Below are 17,648 nucleotides of genomic sequence, written 5' to 3' on the forward strand. Positions count from 1 at the left end.
CAGAAGAGCAAACTGGTCATGTCGAGTGTGTTAAACACACGGAGCACGATGCGACTGCTGGTGGTGCTCGTGCAAACACCCTCGGTGCCGCGCTGGGCAGCGGGATCAATGGACGGATGCACACAAACTGCACTTGTGGCTTTGATAATGCCGTCACGTCACTGCAGACATTCGAAGCGTAAGAACAGGTCAGTAAATCTGCTTCCGTGTATTTGGTTTGTGGCAATAAATATCTGATCAAGACTACCAAGCTGTTCTAAAACAACAGTCCTTAAAGCACAGATCAGGCTCCCCATAACCCCCCACTGGCAGTTCACACACGGGCACCCGGCTGGAAGGTTTTGCCAGACATTCCAAAATACAAAAATAAAAGGTGCTTTCCTCAAGCCTTTTGGGGAAAAAAAGCAATTCAAACAGTGTGTTTACTATGGATTTTACTATTGCTTAACATCATCCTGAAATTCTAAGGACTGGAAAATTATGAGAAATGTAAATTAATATTGTCTTAGTAACAGTAGGATGAAGTGTTTTTCATACCAAGCTGAGGCTACAAATGTGGTGGTTCAGTAAGCTCAGCCTATCTCTCCAGGTTAAACGAGGTTACAGGATGCAACGAGGTCTCGTGTCCAGGTCAGAGCTGGTAAGTGATACGAAGAAGTTGTGATTCATGCTAATACCAAAAATACGTATGTATTTGCTCCTACACGCCAGAGACATGAGCAGACGAAAGCACACCAAGAGCAGCCATTGCAAGTTGTTACAATTTAAGAAGGGATCTGAAGTGCCAAAACTTATATGCATAACCAGGTTTGCCACAAAATACCCCCAGCACTTCTCAGCCATTTGCTTGTCTGTTGGGTCTGAGATACACGGTAAGATTGAAGATTACAAAAATGGTGATCAAAATTTCCAGATTTTAATTGCAATAGAAAATTCACAGCTCACTGGACAAATAGAGCTACACTACCAATAACTACTACACCAAGTTAAACAGTTTATGTAGACAGCATTCACAACTGGCACAAACACAACCACAGGCTTCATAAATGAAGTTTGGAATCTGACCACTGACAACCAGAAAACTTCCACTTTGCTTCCTTCCATTTCTCTGTGGAGGTAATTTTACCCAACACTAAACTTTAAAGGAGATTATTTCAGAAACTAGACTAACAGACAGTGTGACTGCCACACAGCAACTATGGGAGGGGAACACAAGGGCCATCAGTACACAAAGAAAAGCAATAAGAGAAAAATCAGCTTCAGGAACAGCTTATAATAACTGCAAATTTAGGTTGAATTAAAACTTATCCACAAATGATTAAGCGTGGCTGGTTTAATTAGAGAAGCTCGGTGCAGGGGAACCTGAACCGACACGTTCACACGCCCACGGTGACTGAAGGGGTTCACTCCGCTTCCAAGCTCAACGCACCAACTTCCACCATGTTCCACAGTGACCTGAGAAAGCCCATAGGATTTCTGCAGTTTACTGCAAATTTAAATGGGGGCGATGTTACCGCAGCACAAGGAAGAGACAAACATGCCCCAGGTGACACAATTCACCTCTGCGGGAAATGACAGCACGGGCAGGACAAAAGGAGCGATTACAACAAACCACAAGGAAGGAAACTCCCACTGCCAGGTGAGACTCCATCCTGCAAACGACCAGGAAAACGTGTTCTGACAGGACAAACCGCTCCAAACCAGTGAATATTACGAGAGCAGATCCCTGGGGGGACGCTACCCTCAGATCCAAAGAGAAAAGCACCAACGAGGGAACACCAGAAAGAGTGAGGAGAGCATAAGGAAACCCCAAGAAAAGGAAAAGCAGAGTGTTATTCAGGAGCCCTCAAGTCTGGCTAATGAGATCACACTACGGAGCCTCAAACCAAAAATTAAGCAAAGTCTTGGAGCAGTAGCAAGGCAGCAGATGGAAGCCCAGAGGCTGAGACCCTGTGGAGAGACAGGTGAGGGTGACAAAGGGCGCAGAGCAGTCAACAGCGTGAGGAAAGGAAAGAAACACACTAAGAAGGCACGAGAGCAGAAAACCAGGAGCTCCCCAGAACGCTCCTCCCAGGGACAGGAAGCAGAACAACCAACCCCACACTCACAGCCCGGCCGCAGCCGCCATTTCACCCCCGGGAGCGCGGGGAGGGGCGGGGGGCGGGGCCGACACCAGCCCGTCACAAGCCCCGCCCACCGCTCCAGCCCCGCCCGCCGCTCGGCCCCGCGGCGCCGGCCGCCATTTTGTGCGAGCCTGAGGCGGCGGGGGCTGCTCTGTCAGAGCTCTCCTGCAGCTCCGCGGGAGATGCGCCGGCGTTGAGGAGGGAGAGGTTTTCAATAACAAGGGAAACAACATAAAAATAGGGAAATTAATTAAAAGCGGTGCTGTTGGAGGCTCCCGGAAGAGCCTGTGGCAGCCCAGACGCCCTTCCCGCCGCTGCTGAGGGGAAAGCGGGTCCGGCGGCTCCTGCCGCCCGCGCTGCGTTTGCGCTGTGGAAAACCTGCAACAATCTTCCCTCCTTTGCAGCCTGACGTTTCTGGCTGATGTTCATTCGCGGCCGTTTATAACCATTTGTCCTCCCAGCAGCCCCGTCAGTACTTCACACTGTTTGCTTTCCTGCCGTGTAGGAACCATTTGGCAAGCGGCTTCCAGTATTACCCTATTTGCATTGAGGTTTTTTTCATGTTCCAACACCTCAAGAAATAGCGAGCCTGTGGGAGCCTGATGTCATTCTTGCTGCATCATTTTCAGGCGTCTTCACCAGGAGACCCGGCTTCATGTTTCTACAATTGCACATTATCATGAAACATTCAGACTGATCTATTTTCATGTTAAATGCTGCAGCAGGCAATGTATTTCAGCAAAATGAGATTGTTCCTTTAAAAACTGACGTACAATTTAATAGGATAATGCCTTCTAATTGCCATTACAGCTTTAAATAACATAGTGTTTATGGTGATAAATGAAATTATGAGATTGCAAATGTGCTGTTACAAGATAAAGGCCTCAAATCTCCATGTTGTGCCCATGGCCTCAATTTTTTGGAGATCTGAGACCCATCTTAGGTCCAAGATTGCTTAATTAAAACCTGAATAATACAAGGAAAACACAAAATTTACAGTAACACAAAGCTGCCATTGACGTGAATGACAAAATTGCGATGTTATGGCTGGCATACATACATAGCAGCAGGAGCAAATAACAGATGCACAAACATCTTTAATGTTTTATGAGGCCTTGAAGGATATTTCCAGCCCTGTCAGGCTCCGAGTTTCCACGTGAGGCTTCCCCATCTGGCTTTGAAAGCTGTGATGAAGAAGAAAATAGCACAATTTTTAACATAATTCTTACTCATTAACCTCCTCAATGGACTGTTCGTTTAATGATGCTGACTGGTATGTTTGCTTTGATGCTGTGCCCTTTGGACTGTGGCAGAGTCTGGGCTGTTCCTGCTCATAACGTGTGGATCAGGAGCCCAGACATAAGGGCTCAGCAGAACAGGACCACTTGAGGGAGCTTCTGAAATGGGTTTCTGGGCAGATAGACCAGAAATCATCAGTGAAACACTGGGTGGAATTTACTATCCAAGGCCTTGCCGGAGGCCACGTCAGGAGAGGTAAAGAATTTGCGTTTTCATGGCGTGATTTTCCATGTATTCCAGTGTAATCATTACTGGGTACCGAGTATTTCCACACCATGTGCAATGGCTAAGAACACATACTCCTATGGATGGTTTTGCTGCTATATTGCAAGTTCCTTCAGGCGGGATCTCACTGTTTTTCTAGTGTAGAAAAAGGTGCATTACTTTGATTTTCAGTGATGAACTCAACTGAGTAAAACTCAAACTATGAGTTGTCTGTGAATGAAAAATAACATCACCCATTTTAATGCAGCAATATTCTGAATTTTTCTGGCAAAAGTTGGGTGCCCTGACAGGTACACAGGATGTACAGATTCGCAAGATAACAAGCATGTCACACACTGAATGTACTGCTTTGTACCTTGGTTACTATTGCAGAATACCGTGTTCATGACAAAAAGACGCTTGTTTCCTGCAGAACAGTGGAAGCTGACATTCACTGACTTCTGTGCAGTGGCAACAGGCTCAGATATAAAGGGGTGCCCTTGTTGGAAAACTCTGGAGCAGCAGGGCCCTCAGGGCGGCTGCGGGACTTGTTGGGCGCAGAGGAGCTGATCATCCTTCTGCAGATCATCACAGCTGCTCCGTTACAGGGAGCGGTTTAATCTCTTCACTGTCACAAATGCTGTTGTATTGGTGCTCAGGGAGGCTCAGTCTGAGCTCCCACTGGCACTTGACACCCGTGGAACGAGAAGACTGCAGCGAACGGGGAGGCGCTGACCACGGACACCCCAGAGCCTCAGCCGTCCCGCGGCAGCTCCTGTTCCGGTCTAACTTTTGCTACAGGGAAAATCTTGCATTTCTCCTTCTACCGGAGCAGTGTGGGATGACTTGTGCCCGGGGAGCAACAGAGAGGAGACCCACGTTCCCCTCCCGGCTCCTTCCTCCAGCAGGCCCAGCAGAGCAGGCGGAGGCTGGGGGACCACCGGCTCCTCTCCTTCCCGTTCCTGGAGCCCTCGGCCGTGCCGGCGGCATCGCTCTGGTCAGGCTGCCGGGCGCCTTCCTGCACCCTCCGCCAACCGCCCGGGCGGGAGCTGCCCTCAGGCCGCTGACGGAGCGGGCCGGTGCAGGCCACCTGCTCACCGCGGAGGCTGCCGGTGGCCCCGGCCCGTCTGCCGGGACAGGCGGCGGCGGCTCTGCCTCCGGGATCGGGCCGGGCCGCGCAGGCCGCGCTCCCGCGCCAGGCCGCCGCACGCGCAGCGCCCCTCCCCGCGGCGCGCCGCGAGAGGCCGCCCCCGGCCGGCGCTTGACGGACGGGCCGCCGGGCCAATAGGGAACGGGACACGTGCGCGCGGCAGCCAATAGGGCTCGGCGGGCGGGCCGGTGGGCGTGGCCGGCGGCGCTGCGAGCGGCTTGTTGTGCGCGCTGCGGAGCCGTTACCCTCCCGCTGCACAGGCCCCGTCGAGCCGGCCGCAGGTGAGGTTCCGACGCCGCGGGTCGCGGGGTGGCGTCCGCGGAGCCCTCGGAGGCTCCCGTGAGGCCGGCGCGGGCGGGAGTGGGCGACGAGGGCCGCGCCAGCGAGTACGAGGCCTGGGCCTTGCGGGGGAAGAGCCGGGGCCTGCGGGGGGAGGGGCCACCGGAGGGGGAGCGCGGGCCCGGGGCGGTGAGCGAGGCTGCGGCCTGCGGGCCGAGGCGGGGCTGCGGCTGCGGGGCTGCCGGGCCTGCGGGAGCTGGATGGGGCACGGGCGGTGCGGGACGGGCCCGAGGCCTCTGCGCTCCTGGGGTAGAAGGCCGCGGGTCCCGCTGCCCGGGGCTGCCGCGCTGGGGCCGGCCCTGGGGGGCAGATGCACTGCCTGGGTCCGCGGCTCATCTTGGAGTTTTTCTTTTGGTTAGTGTCCTTGTATTTCGTATTTATTTTACCCATGTTTGCACGAGCGCAGCTTTTGAATCTCCCACCGTTGTTAAGACTGGCACATCTTTATTGACGGGCAGTATCTGTGGGTGGGCTTCCCAATGCGTACAATATATGTTAATATTAATACTAATTTGGGCCTGCTCGTAACAGGGTTAAGTAACACTGTGTGAAGTGCTTTTGGCCGGGAGAAATCATGACTAAAGTAGCAGCCCACTATTGTTAGTGCTTGTGAGAGACTTTTCGAAGTCGAGCGCTTACCCTCTCCTACTGATTGGAACAGGCGAGACTGTGTTGGGGGCGTTCGGTGGGTGAGGGGCCGTGAGTGGAGGTGGCCGGAGAAAGGGCCCCTGGGCGCTGGTGCAGCGGTTGTGTGGAGCTGTGTGCTGGCTGCCGTGTTCTGTGGTGCTGGGTCCCGAGGTAGCGTTACGTGTGGGGCAGAGGTTTATATGTGAGACTTGCCCAGAAGGAAAACATGTTTTGTTGCGTGAGGCCTTGTACCAGGGTCATGTGATCCACTGAGTGTGAAAAATAAAGGAGGAAAAAATGGGAAGGGTGAAGATTCATTCCCCTTATTAATGCTGGTTGTTGGCGTTGACATTTGATCACTTTTTGTGGTCTCTGTATTTCTGTTTCCTTTTATGCCCTGAATAGGGATATTGGCTGCTCATATTGTTCAGCTCTTACCTCTTCACCAGCCTCCTGTTCCCTAATACTCATGTTTTAACCACTTTTCTTTCTAAATTTGTGTGAACAGAGTTCTCCGACTTCTATATCTCTATTTAAGACTGGTCTGATGTGTATGTTCCATAGGTTTTATCAAGCCCACGTGGTTGATGTGATTTCTTAGATTTCTGTTGACTCTTGGATTATGCCTGTGTTGTGTGACAGATAATAAAGTCTCGATTCCTGAGCCTGTGAGTTTATGCAGTGTGATCTGTTACCCTGTGGCTGTCCTAGATTTTGTTCTGCAGCCATGTAACTGTATTTGTATAATGATGCAAATGAGTCTGTGGTTTCCTGATTCAAAGTGTTCAGCGGTCCTGAGTTACCGAGCTGCGATGCACTTGGTTCTCTTGGTTGGAATATGAACAGAAACATCTGAAGCTGGTGGTGTTAAATATATTGTGTAGTGAGGTAATGGCCGTAGTTATGTAGCCCCAGATCAATGTGGTTGTGCTGCTGTCCTGTCTGAGTTTTCTCGTGCAGCGCAGGTGTGGGGAGCAGTGGTAGCAGTGAGCACAGTCCAAATGGAAACGTGAATATTGTGTACGGGATCTTTCTTAACTTAGTCGTGGCTGGCGTAGTGCTGACATTAGCTCACCATTAGCTCTGTGCTCCTGATTAAAGCACTCTGTTTTCTGTTTGCTGGGTCTTGCATGTTCTGTCCCTCTTTTCTTTCTGAAAAACTGCTCCTTGTCTTGACCTGTCAGACACATGTGATTTTGCTTTCAGAATCTGTTTCTTTCAGCTATTGCACCAGCCTGCGTTATTTCCTTAAGCTTTGGTTGCTGTCTTTTTTCTCGTTTATTTGTTACCAACCCTCTGTGAATTGATGACAATAAAATGTTATTAGATGTTGCACTGACTACATGTCTTGTGGATGAACTGCCTGTGAAGGTGGTTGACTTAGGTACAGAAAACTCAAGTTTGCTGTATTTGCAGACTTGAAAAAGATGTTTAGAGATGCTGTTCTTTTTGCACTTCCAAGTACTTCAGGAAAAGCATGGAAGGCAGCTGCAGGAGATTCTGGCCAACTTCGGCATTTGGGAGGGGTGACACAGTTCAGCCAATGAAGGTGTTAACTTTTACCATCTATTGGAAACAATCAGGGCACTTTTCCTTTTTGATGGGTAGTTCTGTGATCTATCACTGCAAGCTTCAAACTGCCCATCTAAGTGATCCATTTGATTATTTAGCGTTGTTATAGGTAGGTGATAAATGAAAACATAGATTTTAAGCTTTTTTTTTGTTGTTTTTTTTTGGGGGGTGGTGGGTAGGGTGGAAACAAGCCATGCTGAGGAGGCAGGGGTATTCTTCACGTGTGATTTTGTTGCTTTTTTTAATATTATTACTGGTGGCATAGTAAGTATGAAGTCTAATTTTCCTCCTACCCACCACTTCCATGGCATCCGCGTAGAAATGCAGCAGCAAGCTGTGGTGTCTCTCCAAGCCTTCAGAGATGGATTTCCAGGTACCTGATTTGTGCTGGTGAATGAGCTGGATGCTGCCGCCTCCTCCCGTTGCTTCACGTGCCTTCCTGTCCCATCCAAATGAGTGAGCCTGCCGCTGATCCAAGGATGGAGCGATGTGTGGGGCAGCTGTTGTCAGAATGTGTCTGGATTCCGAAGTTCTTATCTCCACTTGCCTCCTGCGAGTGTCCTGTGCACAGGAAAGGGGCTGTTCCTCACAACTGTCTCCAGAGGTTTTTTTTGTAGGTGAAAAACTACCGGAGGAAGTTGCTGGACAGTTTGACACTGTCCCAAACAAAGACGATAATAATTTCTTTTTTTGTGTCATTTTATTGTAAACCTGTCCTTTTTAAAATACCAGTGTGGAAGGTGGGATGGTGTCAGCTGCAAGACATCTGCCAGAGATCTTTGTTATGGAACCATCAGCATCTTTGACCCAGGGGCAGAACAACTGTGGAAGGAGTTGACGTGAAGCTCTGAGCTTTGTCGCCTGCTCTCTCTGTCTGTTAACCTTGGAAATGGGGAATCTCGGCTGGAGCTGCGCATGTGGAGTATCTTGAGCTGCAGGATTTCCAGCTGGCCTTTGTTCCTCTGTATCAAGTGGAGCTGGTGTCAGGCGACCCTGATCCCCCACCGTGCTAAAGAGCTGTGGCCAGTCCATACCTGATTTCTGACAACGTCGTAACAATGGTTAATTCTGTTCCTGTGAGTTGTGTAGAGTTCATCAGCCCGATGATAAAATTAGGTTGTTCCTCTGAAGAATGCAGCTTATTTTTTTTTTGCTTCAAATACTTCCATCTCTAACAAGATAAGGATTGGCAAAAACATTTAGCTTGATGTTATTATATGGACGTGGATAAAAAACACCGAGGGAAGCATATAGAAGCTTTTTAGACAAATCTGATTGTAAACAATATGTAAAACTACTTTGTTAAAGTAGTAAAATTATGACAGTTGAGACCCGTTAGACTAGTAATATGCTTAAAACTAGATTTATGGCCAATGTTATAAAACAAAACAAAAAAAGAGCTTAAAATATCTTGTATTAGAAATCATTGATTTAGCATGTGGAAATAGTTTGAAATGCAGTAGCAGACTTCAGTAACGGCCACTTTTGGTGCAGAGATATTTTTATTGTCAGAACGGCCAAAAATGTTGGAATTTTAAATGTAGTCACACTAAGGAGAAAAAGGGCAGTGCTTTCATTCCAGGTTTGCAAAGGGGGAGAAGAATCAATAAAAAGGTGAGATCTATTAGCTCTGAATAATCTGGAGGCAGAAAGGATCTATTTGTTTGCCAGATTTACAAATGTCACCTGGATATCAGTGTGGAAGGAACATATGTGTATAAGTTAAGCAACTTTGGTGGCTTAATGCTCAGAGTTCCAGTGTCAAAGAATCTTCCCATCAAAGGACAAACCCTTTTTCCAAGTGACCTTTGTTAGCATCTTTAGTGGACTTTGTTTCCTTCTTGGGGGAGGAGAGAACACAAATGCCAAATGGATCAATTTAACTGCTGAATTTAAATTTCTCGTGTTTGCTGATTTAAAATATTGTGACTGCAGGGGAGAGGGATTCGTGTGAAATGGCTGCGTGGGAGAGAATACTGACTTTATTGATCGCTGTGGGACAACAAAAAGAGCAATAGGGTAAAAGTACCATTGGGAAGGATGAATCTGTGACACCTCACGTTCTACCTTTGTTTTCATCTGTACCCAAACACACTTCCAGCTCAGGATGACGGCAGTTCCAGCGAAACACAAGATTCATGCTCGTGAAGTGGAGTAGCTGCCAGTCAGCCTGAGCCAGCGTTACAGGCAAGAAAAGGTCAAGATTCTTCCTTTGTGTCATGGGCTTGCTTTTTGGAGACAGCATCGGGCATCTCTCAAACACAGGCACACTACTTCCTACCTAAATGATTCCTATGGAAAGCTTAAGGATTATCACCTGCCTTTGCAAGTCTACGCTGAAATAATCTGTTGAAAGACTTAAGCATCTAACTCAGATCTGAGTTGACGTTTTGACATGTGTGGCCTGTACTGTGCACGTGCACACTAGGATGATGTTTTATGTTAAACTTCTTTTTTCCCACTTGTATAAATGTTATTCTTGAATCAGCGAGAGAATCGATGGATTTGGTGATCTCCCCAGCTGGTTTTGGTGTTTGGTCAGGATGCGAATCCTCTGCTGTTTGGAGCGATGCTGTGTGGCAGCAGCAGGGGCAGACACTGTGTTGTCAGTGACCTGTGCTCTGGATGTTCACGGGCAGGTCTGTGCTTGTGGGTGAAGAGCTGCTGGGGACATAACAAGAGGTTGTGTAAAGAATAGGAGTTTTTCTTGGAGATTACAGTGAATCTGTGGTGTAAGTAGAGGAATCTGGTTTAAGAAGTAGAGAGAGATGTTTTCTGGCTCTGGAGTATTGGGAAACTTCTTTTTCCTGGGAGGCAGGTAGGCTCTTGTGGCTTCTAAGGTGAAACAGATTTCATTCCATACAGTGATTTCTGAGAAGAAAACAGGGGTTCTTTTATTTCCCCAGTCTCTCTCTCTTCTGTGTCTTGATTAAACTCTTGCTTCTCAATCCTGTCGTGACAGCTGGCTGCAAAGTAAGTTTTTGTGTGGCAGTGCTGTGTTGGATCATTCTTGAGAACTGTTTTCCTGAGGCAGTTAAAACTAATGGAGACTCTGCAGGCCCCTCAGGCCCTGTTGTACGCGGCATTGCTTTTGGCATCTGTTCAGACCCAGACACCTCAGCACCTCTGCATCTGCCCCTTGCAGCTGTGTGGGTTGGTTTGGCACTTCCTTTGATGTGGTAGCGTCCTTTTGGTTCTGTTTCAGGTGTAATCTCCAAGGAACGCTATTCAGCAGCTTCAAAATTGAGTGGCAGAGCAGTGCCCAAGAGAGAACCAGGTTTGTTGTTTGCTTCTGAGTCAACCAGGACTTGCCGGAGGGGCATGTCAACAAATATCATCTGTGTGCTGAAGAAACAGGAGGTCTCTTCTTTGGATAGCCCTGAAGTTCTACTGGAAACATCCCATCAAGATTCTTGAGGTCAGCCGGTGTATTCAAGAGTAAACCTTTGGTCAAGGCGGCTCACCAGCAGAACTCTGCCAGCGTCACTGGTTTCGGTGCAGGATGCCTGTTCGTTCACCGGTATTAACCTCAACAAAGACTTCCTCACTTTTGGGACTCTGTGAGCCACTGTTTCCCACAGCACGTCCTGCAGAGCATGTCTGGCGTGATGTGAACTCGCACTTCGCTGCAAAGTGAGGAGTTGGGTCAGTAAGGGTGTCAGCAGCTCAGTTCTGGGCTTTGAGGACCCTGTTGGGCTCAGTGGGGCCCATTCCCGATGTTGCAGCGAAGCTGCTGCAAGCTCTGTGCCGCAGGCCGTCGGTGCGATCATCTGGCTCTTTGGCCAAGTGTCAGGTATTGGGGCAGTCTGCGCGCTTCTGATATCAAGGACAGGAAATATGTTTGAGGCAGCTCTGACCTTGTGTGCAGCACAGCAAGTGCTCACCTGAGCATCTGCAGCGCTACGGGGCTTCCACTGCCTGGAGAATGTACGGCATTCCTATGTTCCCATTCGTACAGCACGAATGAGAACAGATTAATTGCTGGAGCGATGAGACCTGCTGCCTGGATTTTAATGAAAGTGTTAATTGCTGGCATGAAAGAGCACAGAGGTCATTGTTCCTGGAAGAATTTCCTGTCTTAAGTTCTGCAGTAGAATCACAGAATGTCCTGAGCTGGAGGGACCCACAGGGTCATGGAGTCCAACTGCTGGCCCTGCACAGGACACCCCACAGGTCACTCCATGTGTCTGAGGACGTTGTCCAGTCTCTTCTTGAACACTGTCAGATTGGGCCGTGACCCCTCCCTGGGAGCCTGTTCAGTGTCCAGCGCCTCTGGGTGAAGAACCTTTTCCTCATGGCCCACTGACCCTCCCTGGCACATCTGCTGCCATTCCCTGGGCTCTGTCACTGTCACAGAGCAGAGCTCAGCCCTGCCCCTCCTGCTCCTGCTGAGGAACCTGCAGCCCATGAGCTCTGCCCTCAGTCTGCTCTGCTCCAGCTGAGCAAACCCAGGGACTTCAGCCGCTCCTCATCCGGCTTCCCTTCCAAACCATCAGCAGCTTCGTGTTCCTCCTCTGGACACTCTCCAGTAGCTTTATCTCCTTTTCTTCCGTGTCCCAGCCCTGCACACAGTGAATGCTGCGGGTGAGGCCGCCCCAGCGCAGAGCAGAGCAGGACAATCCTGTCCCTGCCTGGTTGGCCGTGCTGTGCTTAGTAGCTGTAATACTCGTATGATCTGTCATGGATTTAGGTGTCTGCATTCATGTTTTTGATCCCAGTAGTGCTCTAGTGCCTTTACAGACCTGGGAACAAGGTGAAGGTGTCCTGGGCCTATTGCCCGATCGTGGAGACACATCTTTCTTGCTGATGTTCCTGTCTCAGGCTCTCCTCAAGTTGGTATGGGTCTTCCTTCTTAGCAAACATCTCGCAGTGAAAGATGTAACAGCACCATGTTGTAGAATTCTGGGGCATTGTTTTTGCAATGATTTTCTTTTGAACCTTTTGGGACCTTTGTGAGCAGGTGATATTCGTGGTCACTGTAACATTTCTGCAAAAAGTCCTTTGGAGAGCTTTTCAGTCCATTCCTGAGAACGCAGACCTGGCTGTTGGTGAACAAAGAGTCTTTGAAGCAGATAGTAAAAGGTTGGACAATATGAATCTGAGCGTCTCCAGAATTAAGGAAGATTAGGGCAAAGTACATCTGTTTTCTGTTGGTTATTTGATGCATCCTTGACCTTATAAGCTTGAGGGCATCTTACACAAGGAAGAAGAAGAAGGCTGCCTTTTAAAACAAGCTGGTGCAGGGTTTGGTTGCTTTTAAAAAATTCTCATTTTTGGAACTGCTGTGCAATGGAACTTAGTCTTAAATGTCTTTCTTTGGGGCACACAGAGCTGAAGGCCTTCTGGGAAGGCTGTGTGGTCCGGAGCCAGTGTCACTGCAGACAGCCCTTCCCAGCGGGCTCCTGTCCATCCCTGCTGAGAATCGAGTGCGTTCAGACTTCTGATTTATGTCAATGTGCATTGATAAACATCAGTTAATGAAGTGACAGATCCATTTAGTTTCTAAGCCTGGTTCTCATGTCTGGGATATTTACTGATACAATCTGATTGTTCCCTCTTGGGTAAAGAAAGATCTGGGGATTCCCTCAATATATTTCAGTGACAGCAGAGTGAAAAACTTGTTTCCTTAGGTAGCATTTCTCATTTCATTCATACTGACCACGTTATACTGCCTTTCCTTTTTGGAGCTCTGCTCGGTATGCAGAGGTTAGCAGCTCCTCAGGGCCTGGTTTGGTTCTCGGTGGCGGAAGAGGTTCAGCACCAGCAGATGAAGGGGTTTGGCACTGCCAGGCTGGCCAGAGGTGTTGCAGGTGCGGTGGGTTGTGTCAGCCTGGTGGAAGAGCAGGGAGAAAGGAGCATCTTCTTATCAGCACTCTGCTCTTTTCCTCTCCCCCACTCTGCCTTTATCTCTCTGTGCTTTCTCCTGCTCTCCCATGGCAGTGTTTACCCCGCCTTTATGCCAAGGCTTCCTCTCATTTTTTTCCTAATGGCAGAAGAAAGCAGATGGCATGTTTCCTTCACAGCTCTAATTGCTTCGGAATCAACAGTGCCCTAGGCACAACCTGTTTATCACGGGGAGATGGAGATGGTAAGGACTGCAGACAGTGAGATTAGAGGCTGTGGTAAAATCATGTAAAGTTCAGAGCCACTTGCCAAACTCCTGTCAATTTTGCTTAATGCCGGATCTAAGCTGGTCCCGTGCCATCGCGGCGTGCCGGGGAGTGTGCTGTGTGTGCTATCCAGCCGTAGTGCCTCCTTTTTAGGCAGCAGATACACCTTGGAGGGTAAAAGAAAATAGACTTCTTAATTTTAAGGTTTTGGGTTTGGAAAGCATTAAAATATATAGCGACTTCTTGGCAGGTGGAAAATCTTGGCAGCAGGGAGGTTTTGGATCATACTTCAGGCAAATTTGGTTAAGGTGAGGGAAATTTAAGCTTCTGGCTTGTAAAGCTGGGAAAATCTCAACTTTTCTTCCTCTGCCCACCAAATAATTGTGCTGTACAACTTCCTACTCATCAACATATTGGTGTGTTGTGCTTGTAGGGCTTGAATTTTATGCAGGACAAAGGCAAGCACGGCCGCCTTCCGGTAAAACACTTCTGAAAACGTGACTCGTGGTTTTATAGCTCAGGTATGTTGAACAGAGCAGGTTCAACTGGTTGAGCGTTGTTTAGCAGAACAGGAACCTTTTCTGCGGTTGTGCTCGGGCAGTTCTGACGGGGCTGGAGGGGAACGTGTGTTTAATGACATGAGGGAACATCCTCGGTGCTCCTGGCTGTGTGGTTTCCCCTTGGGTGCTTATCCTGCTGCAAGGAAAGCGGCTTAAAACTGCTGACACAGCAGAAAGCGCTTCCCTCCCGGTGGTGGTTTCTGTGCTTCCCTGGTACAAGTGTGTTCTCCGGGGGCAGGAGGTGCAGGGGTTGCTGCTGCCCACACCTGAGACGCAGAAATGGGGCAGGGGAGGGTAATCGCTGGGTGAGGGGGGCAGGACCCCCTCTGTGAGCTGCCAGCCGCTAATGCTTCAACACATTCACACCAGATTCCGTTTAGATCTCTACTGTGCTAAATCTCAACATAAATCTAGCTGTGCTTTATTCTAAAATGGTGTACGCTCTTATTGCCATTGAAAAAACTCTGACCTTCACAAGAAGAAAGTGAGAAATAAATGCCAAATGTGACTTAATCGCTCCTGTGGAGGGACTTTCAGCACTCCCTGCAGGCAGCGTTCCCCTTGGGGACTTAGCATTTCCAGCTGCTATTGCTGACTTACCCCATTATTCCCTGGTAATGCTGATCCTTTATAGATCCTGCTCAGTGAAACAAACCCGGGTCCCATTGCTGCTCAGGCCCTGAGCCCGGAGGAGTCTATGGCTGGACAGAAACCTGATGTTACAGACTTATCTCATGGTGTTGTAACTTAAGTTGTAACTTAAAATTGCCTTATTTGAGAAGCACGTGTGGTCATGTGAATGCTTCTGACCCATCTCAGTGCAAAAATGCATTGCAATGCAGCCAGTGTGACTGAGTGGCACTGCAGGGCTTGCTGGCGTGGGTAGAGCTGGAAGCTTTTGCATCCTCTGAACATCTGACCTGATGTTTTGCTGGTGACTGAGGAGCAATAGTATCTTAAAACGTTCTGATTCAGCTCAGGTTGATCATCCCCTCAGGCAGGAGCAGCCCCGTGCTCGTGGTGCCTGCTCCAGCCCCTGTGCCCAGCGCTCCACTGGACTGCAGCTGCAGGAGTGTCAATGGTCATAGCTTATGTACAACATGCTGTGTTGTTCTTTGGGCCAAATGAGCGCGTTGGCCCAAAGTTCTAGTGAAGTAAACACAAAGTTCATCTTTGAGGCTGTGGTAATTAATTATTCTGTGGTGGCACCGAGATTCAATGAGAAGTGGGTTTCGTGTTGAACCCGGAAGGTTTACACGGGGCTTTCAGAAGGGACTTGCAAGTCTGCTGCTCAGTTTCCAGTGCCTGAGTTACTCATTGGCTGCTCTCGTGCAGCAGGTGACACGCTCGTTGACCTTTATTGGGGAAATACAGTGGGTGAATCTGAATTTACAGAGTCGGTAAACGGAGTGTAGCAAGGACAGATGATTAGCTAAGCAAGCATTGCTGGTTTACGCAGCCAAACTCCTGATGGTATTCCTGTAGTGAGAACTCTGCATTAAAGAAAAATGTGGTCCTCTCAGATTAGCATTAAATTCATCCACAAATAAGTGCTTGGTCCTATGCCCCTTCCTGGTGGAGTCTGAACTGGGGGCGCATTCATACCTAACCATGACACAGTTGTTGTTTTGGAGCTGGAGATGTTTCAGTCTCTTGGACTGAGAGGATGACAAACCTGCAGTGGCAAACTGGAGAATCAGGATCTGGAACCATCTGAGAAATGAGCGTCCGGTGGTGTTTGCAGCCAGAACGCGCCAGCCCGGGCTCCCAGAGCCCCCGGACACCGTGATTCTCCTGGTGCGGGAGCAGATATCCGGATTTTGACTATTTCTAAGTGCTTGTAAAAGCAGTTTAAAACCTGCTGTTCCGGGCCCGGAGGAGCAGGGGAGCTGATGGCCCTGTGGATGGGTCACTGAGGCAAAGCATCTTCACGGGGAATTTCTGGGTGTTTTCTCAAGGCTTCCTTTAAAAAGATGCAAAAATAGAAACTGTATCAAACACTCAACACGCACCAAAGTGAGTGTGCAGTACAGATTAGTCTGTTACATGTAGGCAATTAAACACTAAACGCTTCTAAGGGGTTGGGGTGAAGGTTGAGGGGGCAGTTTTGGTTCTGGCTGCTCAAGTGCTTGGACTTGGGGACCCTGATCTTTAATTCTGCTGCTGCGAATGCCTTAGTGTTTCCAGGAGGGCATGCACACCCTGACTTGATGCTTTCTATTGATGTTAAAAGAAACCCCTGAAATGTTCTCGAATGGTACATAGTTTTGTAAAGTGCCGTGCTTGTCAGTTGAAAGAATGAATTGTCTGAATTTTCAGTAAGTAATGTTTCGGTTTGTGTGGAAAAAATGTGGAGTTGAAACAGTTGCTTGTTCTCAGTTTTTAAAAATAAACATTCAAATGTATTTTGGGTGGAAAAAGTTCGGCTTGTTGAAGTGCAGAGATGTGGAACTCATTTGAGACTTTTCTCTTTGCAGATATAATATAAAATGTCTAATGGTTATGAAGATCACATGGCTGAAGATTGCAGGGATGATATCGGTAGGACAAATTTAATTGTGAACTACCTCCCTCAGAACATGACGCAGGATGAGTTACGGAGTCTATTTAGCAGTATCGGCGAAGTGGAATCTGCAAAGCTTATTCGGGACAAAGTTGCAGGTATAGTCTCATGTACAAGAAATGTTTTGCTTTGTGGTAGACTGTTCAAGCAAATAATTGAATGCAATTTAAGGTAGAAATATTAAATATTTGTGTGTCATCAAACTGTTAACAAATATGCATCTAACTGGAGCAGTGGGGAGACTGGTTGTTGTGTATCCCATACTTAAGGCTGAATTAATGACTGGTTTGTATATGGTTAAGAAATCCAAGAAGTACAGTTCCTGAGTCAATCAGTAGGCATGGCTGGAACTGGCTTGGATTGGGTCATTCTGAGCAGTTTTGGCTCTCCCAGAGCTCTGAATGTGCCAACAGACCTGATCTGATTTTGATCAGTACAAGGAAGGTGTGGCCTGTGTCTGGAACACTTGTGGGCCTTATCGCTCCGCGCGAGTTCTCTACAGAGGTTCTTTAAATAAGATGATGAGTAGTAGCTTTAAAAATGAGAGGAATGAATTGTTGGAATTTGTGAATATCAGTGTTTCCGTGAAAACAAACACATGCTGGTAGAACAACTGGTTCCATAAACCGTATCTATTTAGTTGCAGAAGCTGTGTGAAGATGTTTTAAACCTTACGCTGTTAAAAATCTGCATTTACGAATTCTGGTGATTCCTGTTCAGAATGCGGAACGTCGGGTTTAGTGGCAAACGCGCCTGTTTCTGGTGCCCGTTTGCGCTCAGCCCGCACACGGCGCCTTGGGGAATTCTCTGCTCAGTCCTGTGTGGCAGATTCTAGCAATACTGACTTAGATCATTGTCTAATCCATAACCACACAGGCCTGAAACTACTTATCTGGATGTAGAAACTACACGAATACTGATGAAACATGTGAGAATTTGTATGTTGTCTTATCTGGCTTTAGTACTTTATTTTACATGCTCAAGAATAGACATGAGAGCTGAATAATTGAAGACTTGATAATTTACTTTCAGAATGGCTTCTCCGATTTCCACGGCTTTACTTTTCCCGATTTCTTTCAGATGAAGTATACTGTCTACCTC

The 17,648-nt window shown here is 48.2% G+C and overlaps 1 protein-coding gene across 1 annotated transcript in view; it reads left to right on the plus strand.

Moving 5' to 3' along the window:
• The first annotated feature begins 4,945 nt into the window (after positions 1-4,945).
• The window catches only part of ELAVL1 (ELAV like RNA binding protein 1), a 36,436-nt gene continuing 23,733 nt past the window's right edge, over positions 4,946-17,648 (plus strand). Inside the window, exons 1-2 of the mRNA XM_065857999.2 lie at positions 4,946-5,057; positions 16,462-16,645. Of these exons, the coding sequence (XP_065714071.1) occupies positions 16,474-16,645 (172 nt within the window). The 5' untranslated portion in view covers positions 4,946-5,057; positions 16,462-16,473. The remainder of the gene's footprint in view (positions 5,058-16,461; positions 16,646-17,648) is intronic.

This window comes from Patagioenas fasciata, chromosome 27 (assembly GCF_037038585.1).
Source record: "Patagioenas fasciata isolate bPatFas1 chromosome 27, bPatFas1.hap1, whole genome shotgun sequence".
In the NCBI taxonomy this organism is placed as follows: domain Eukaryota; kingdom Metazoa; phylum Chordata; class Aves; order Columbiformes; family Columbidae; genus Patagioenas; species Patagioenas fasciata.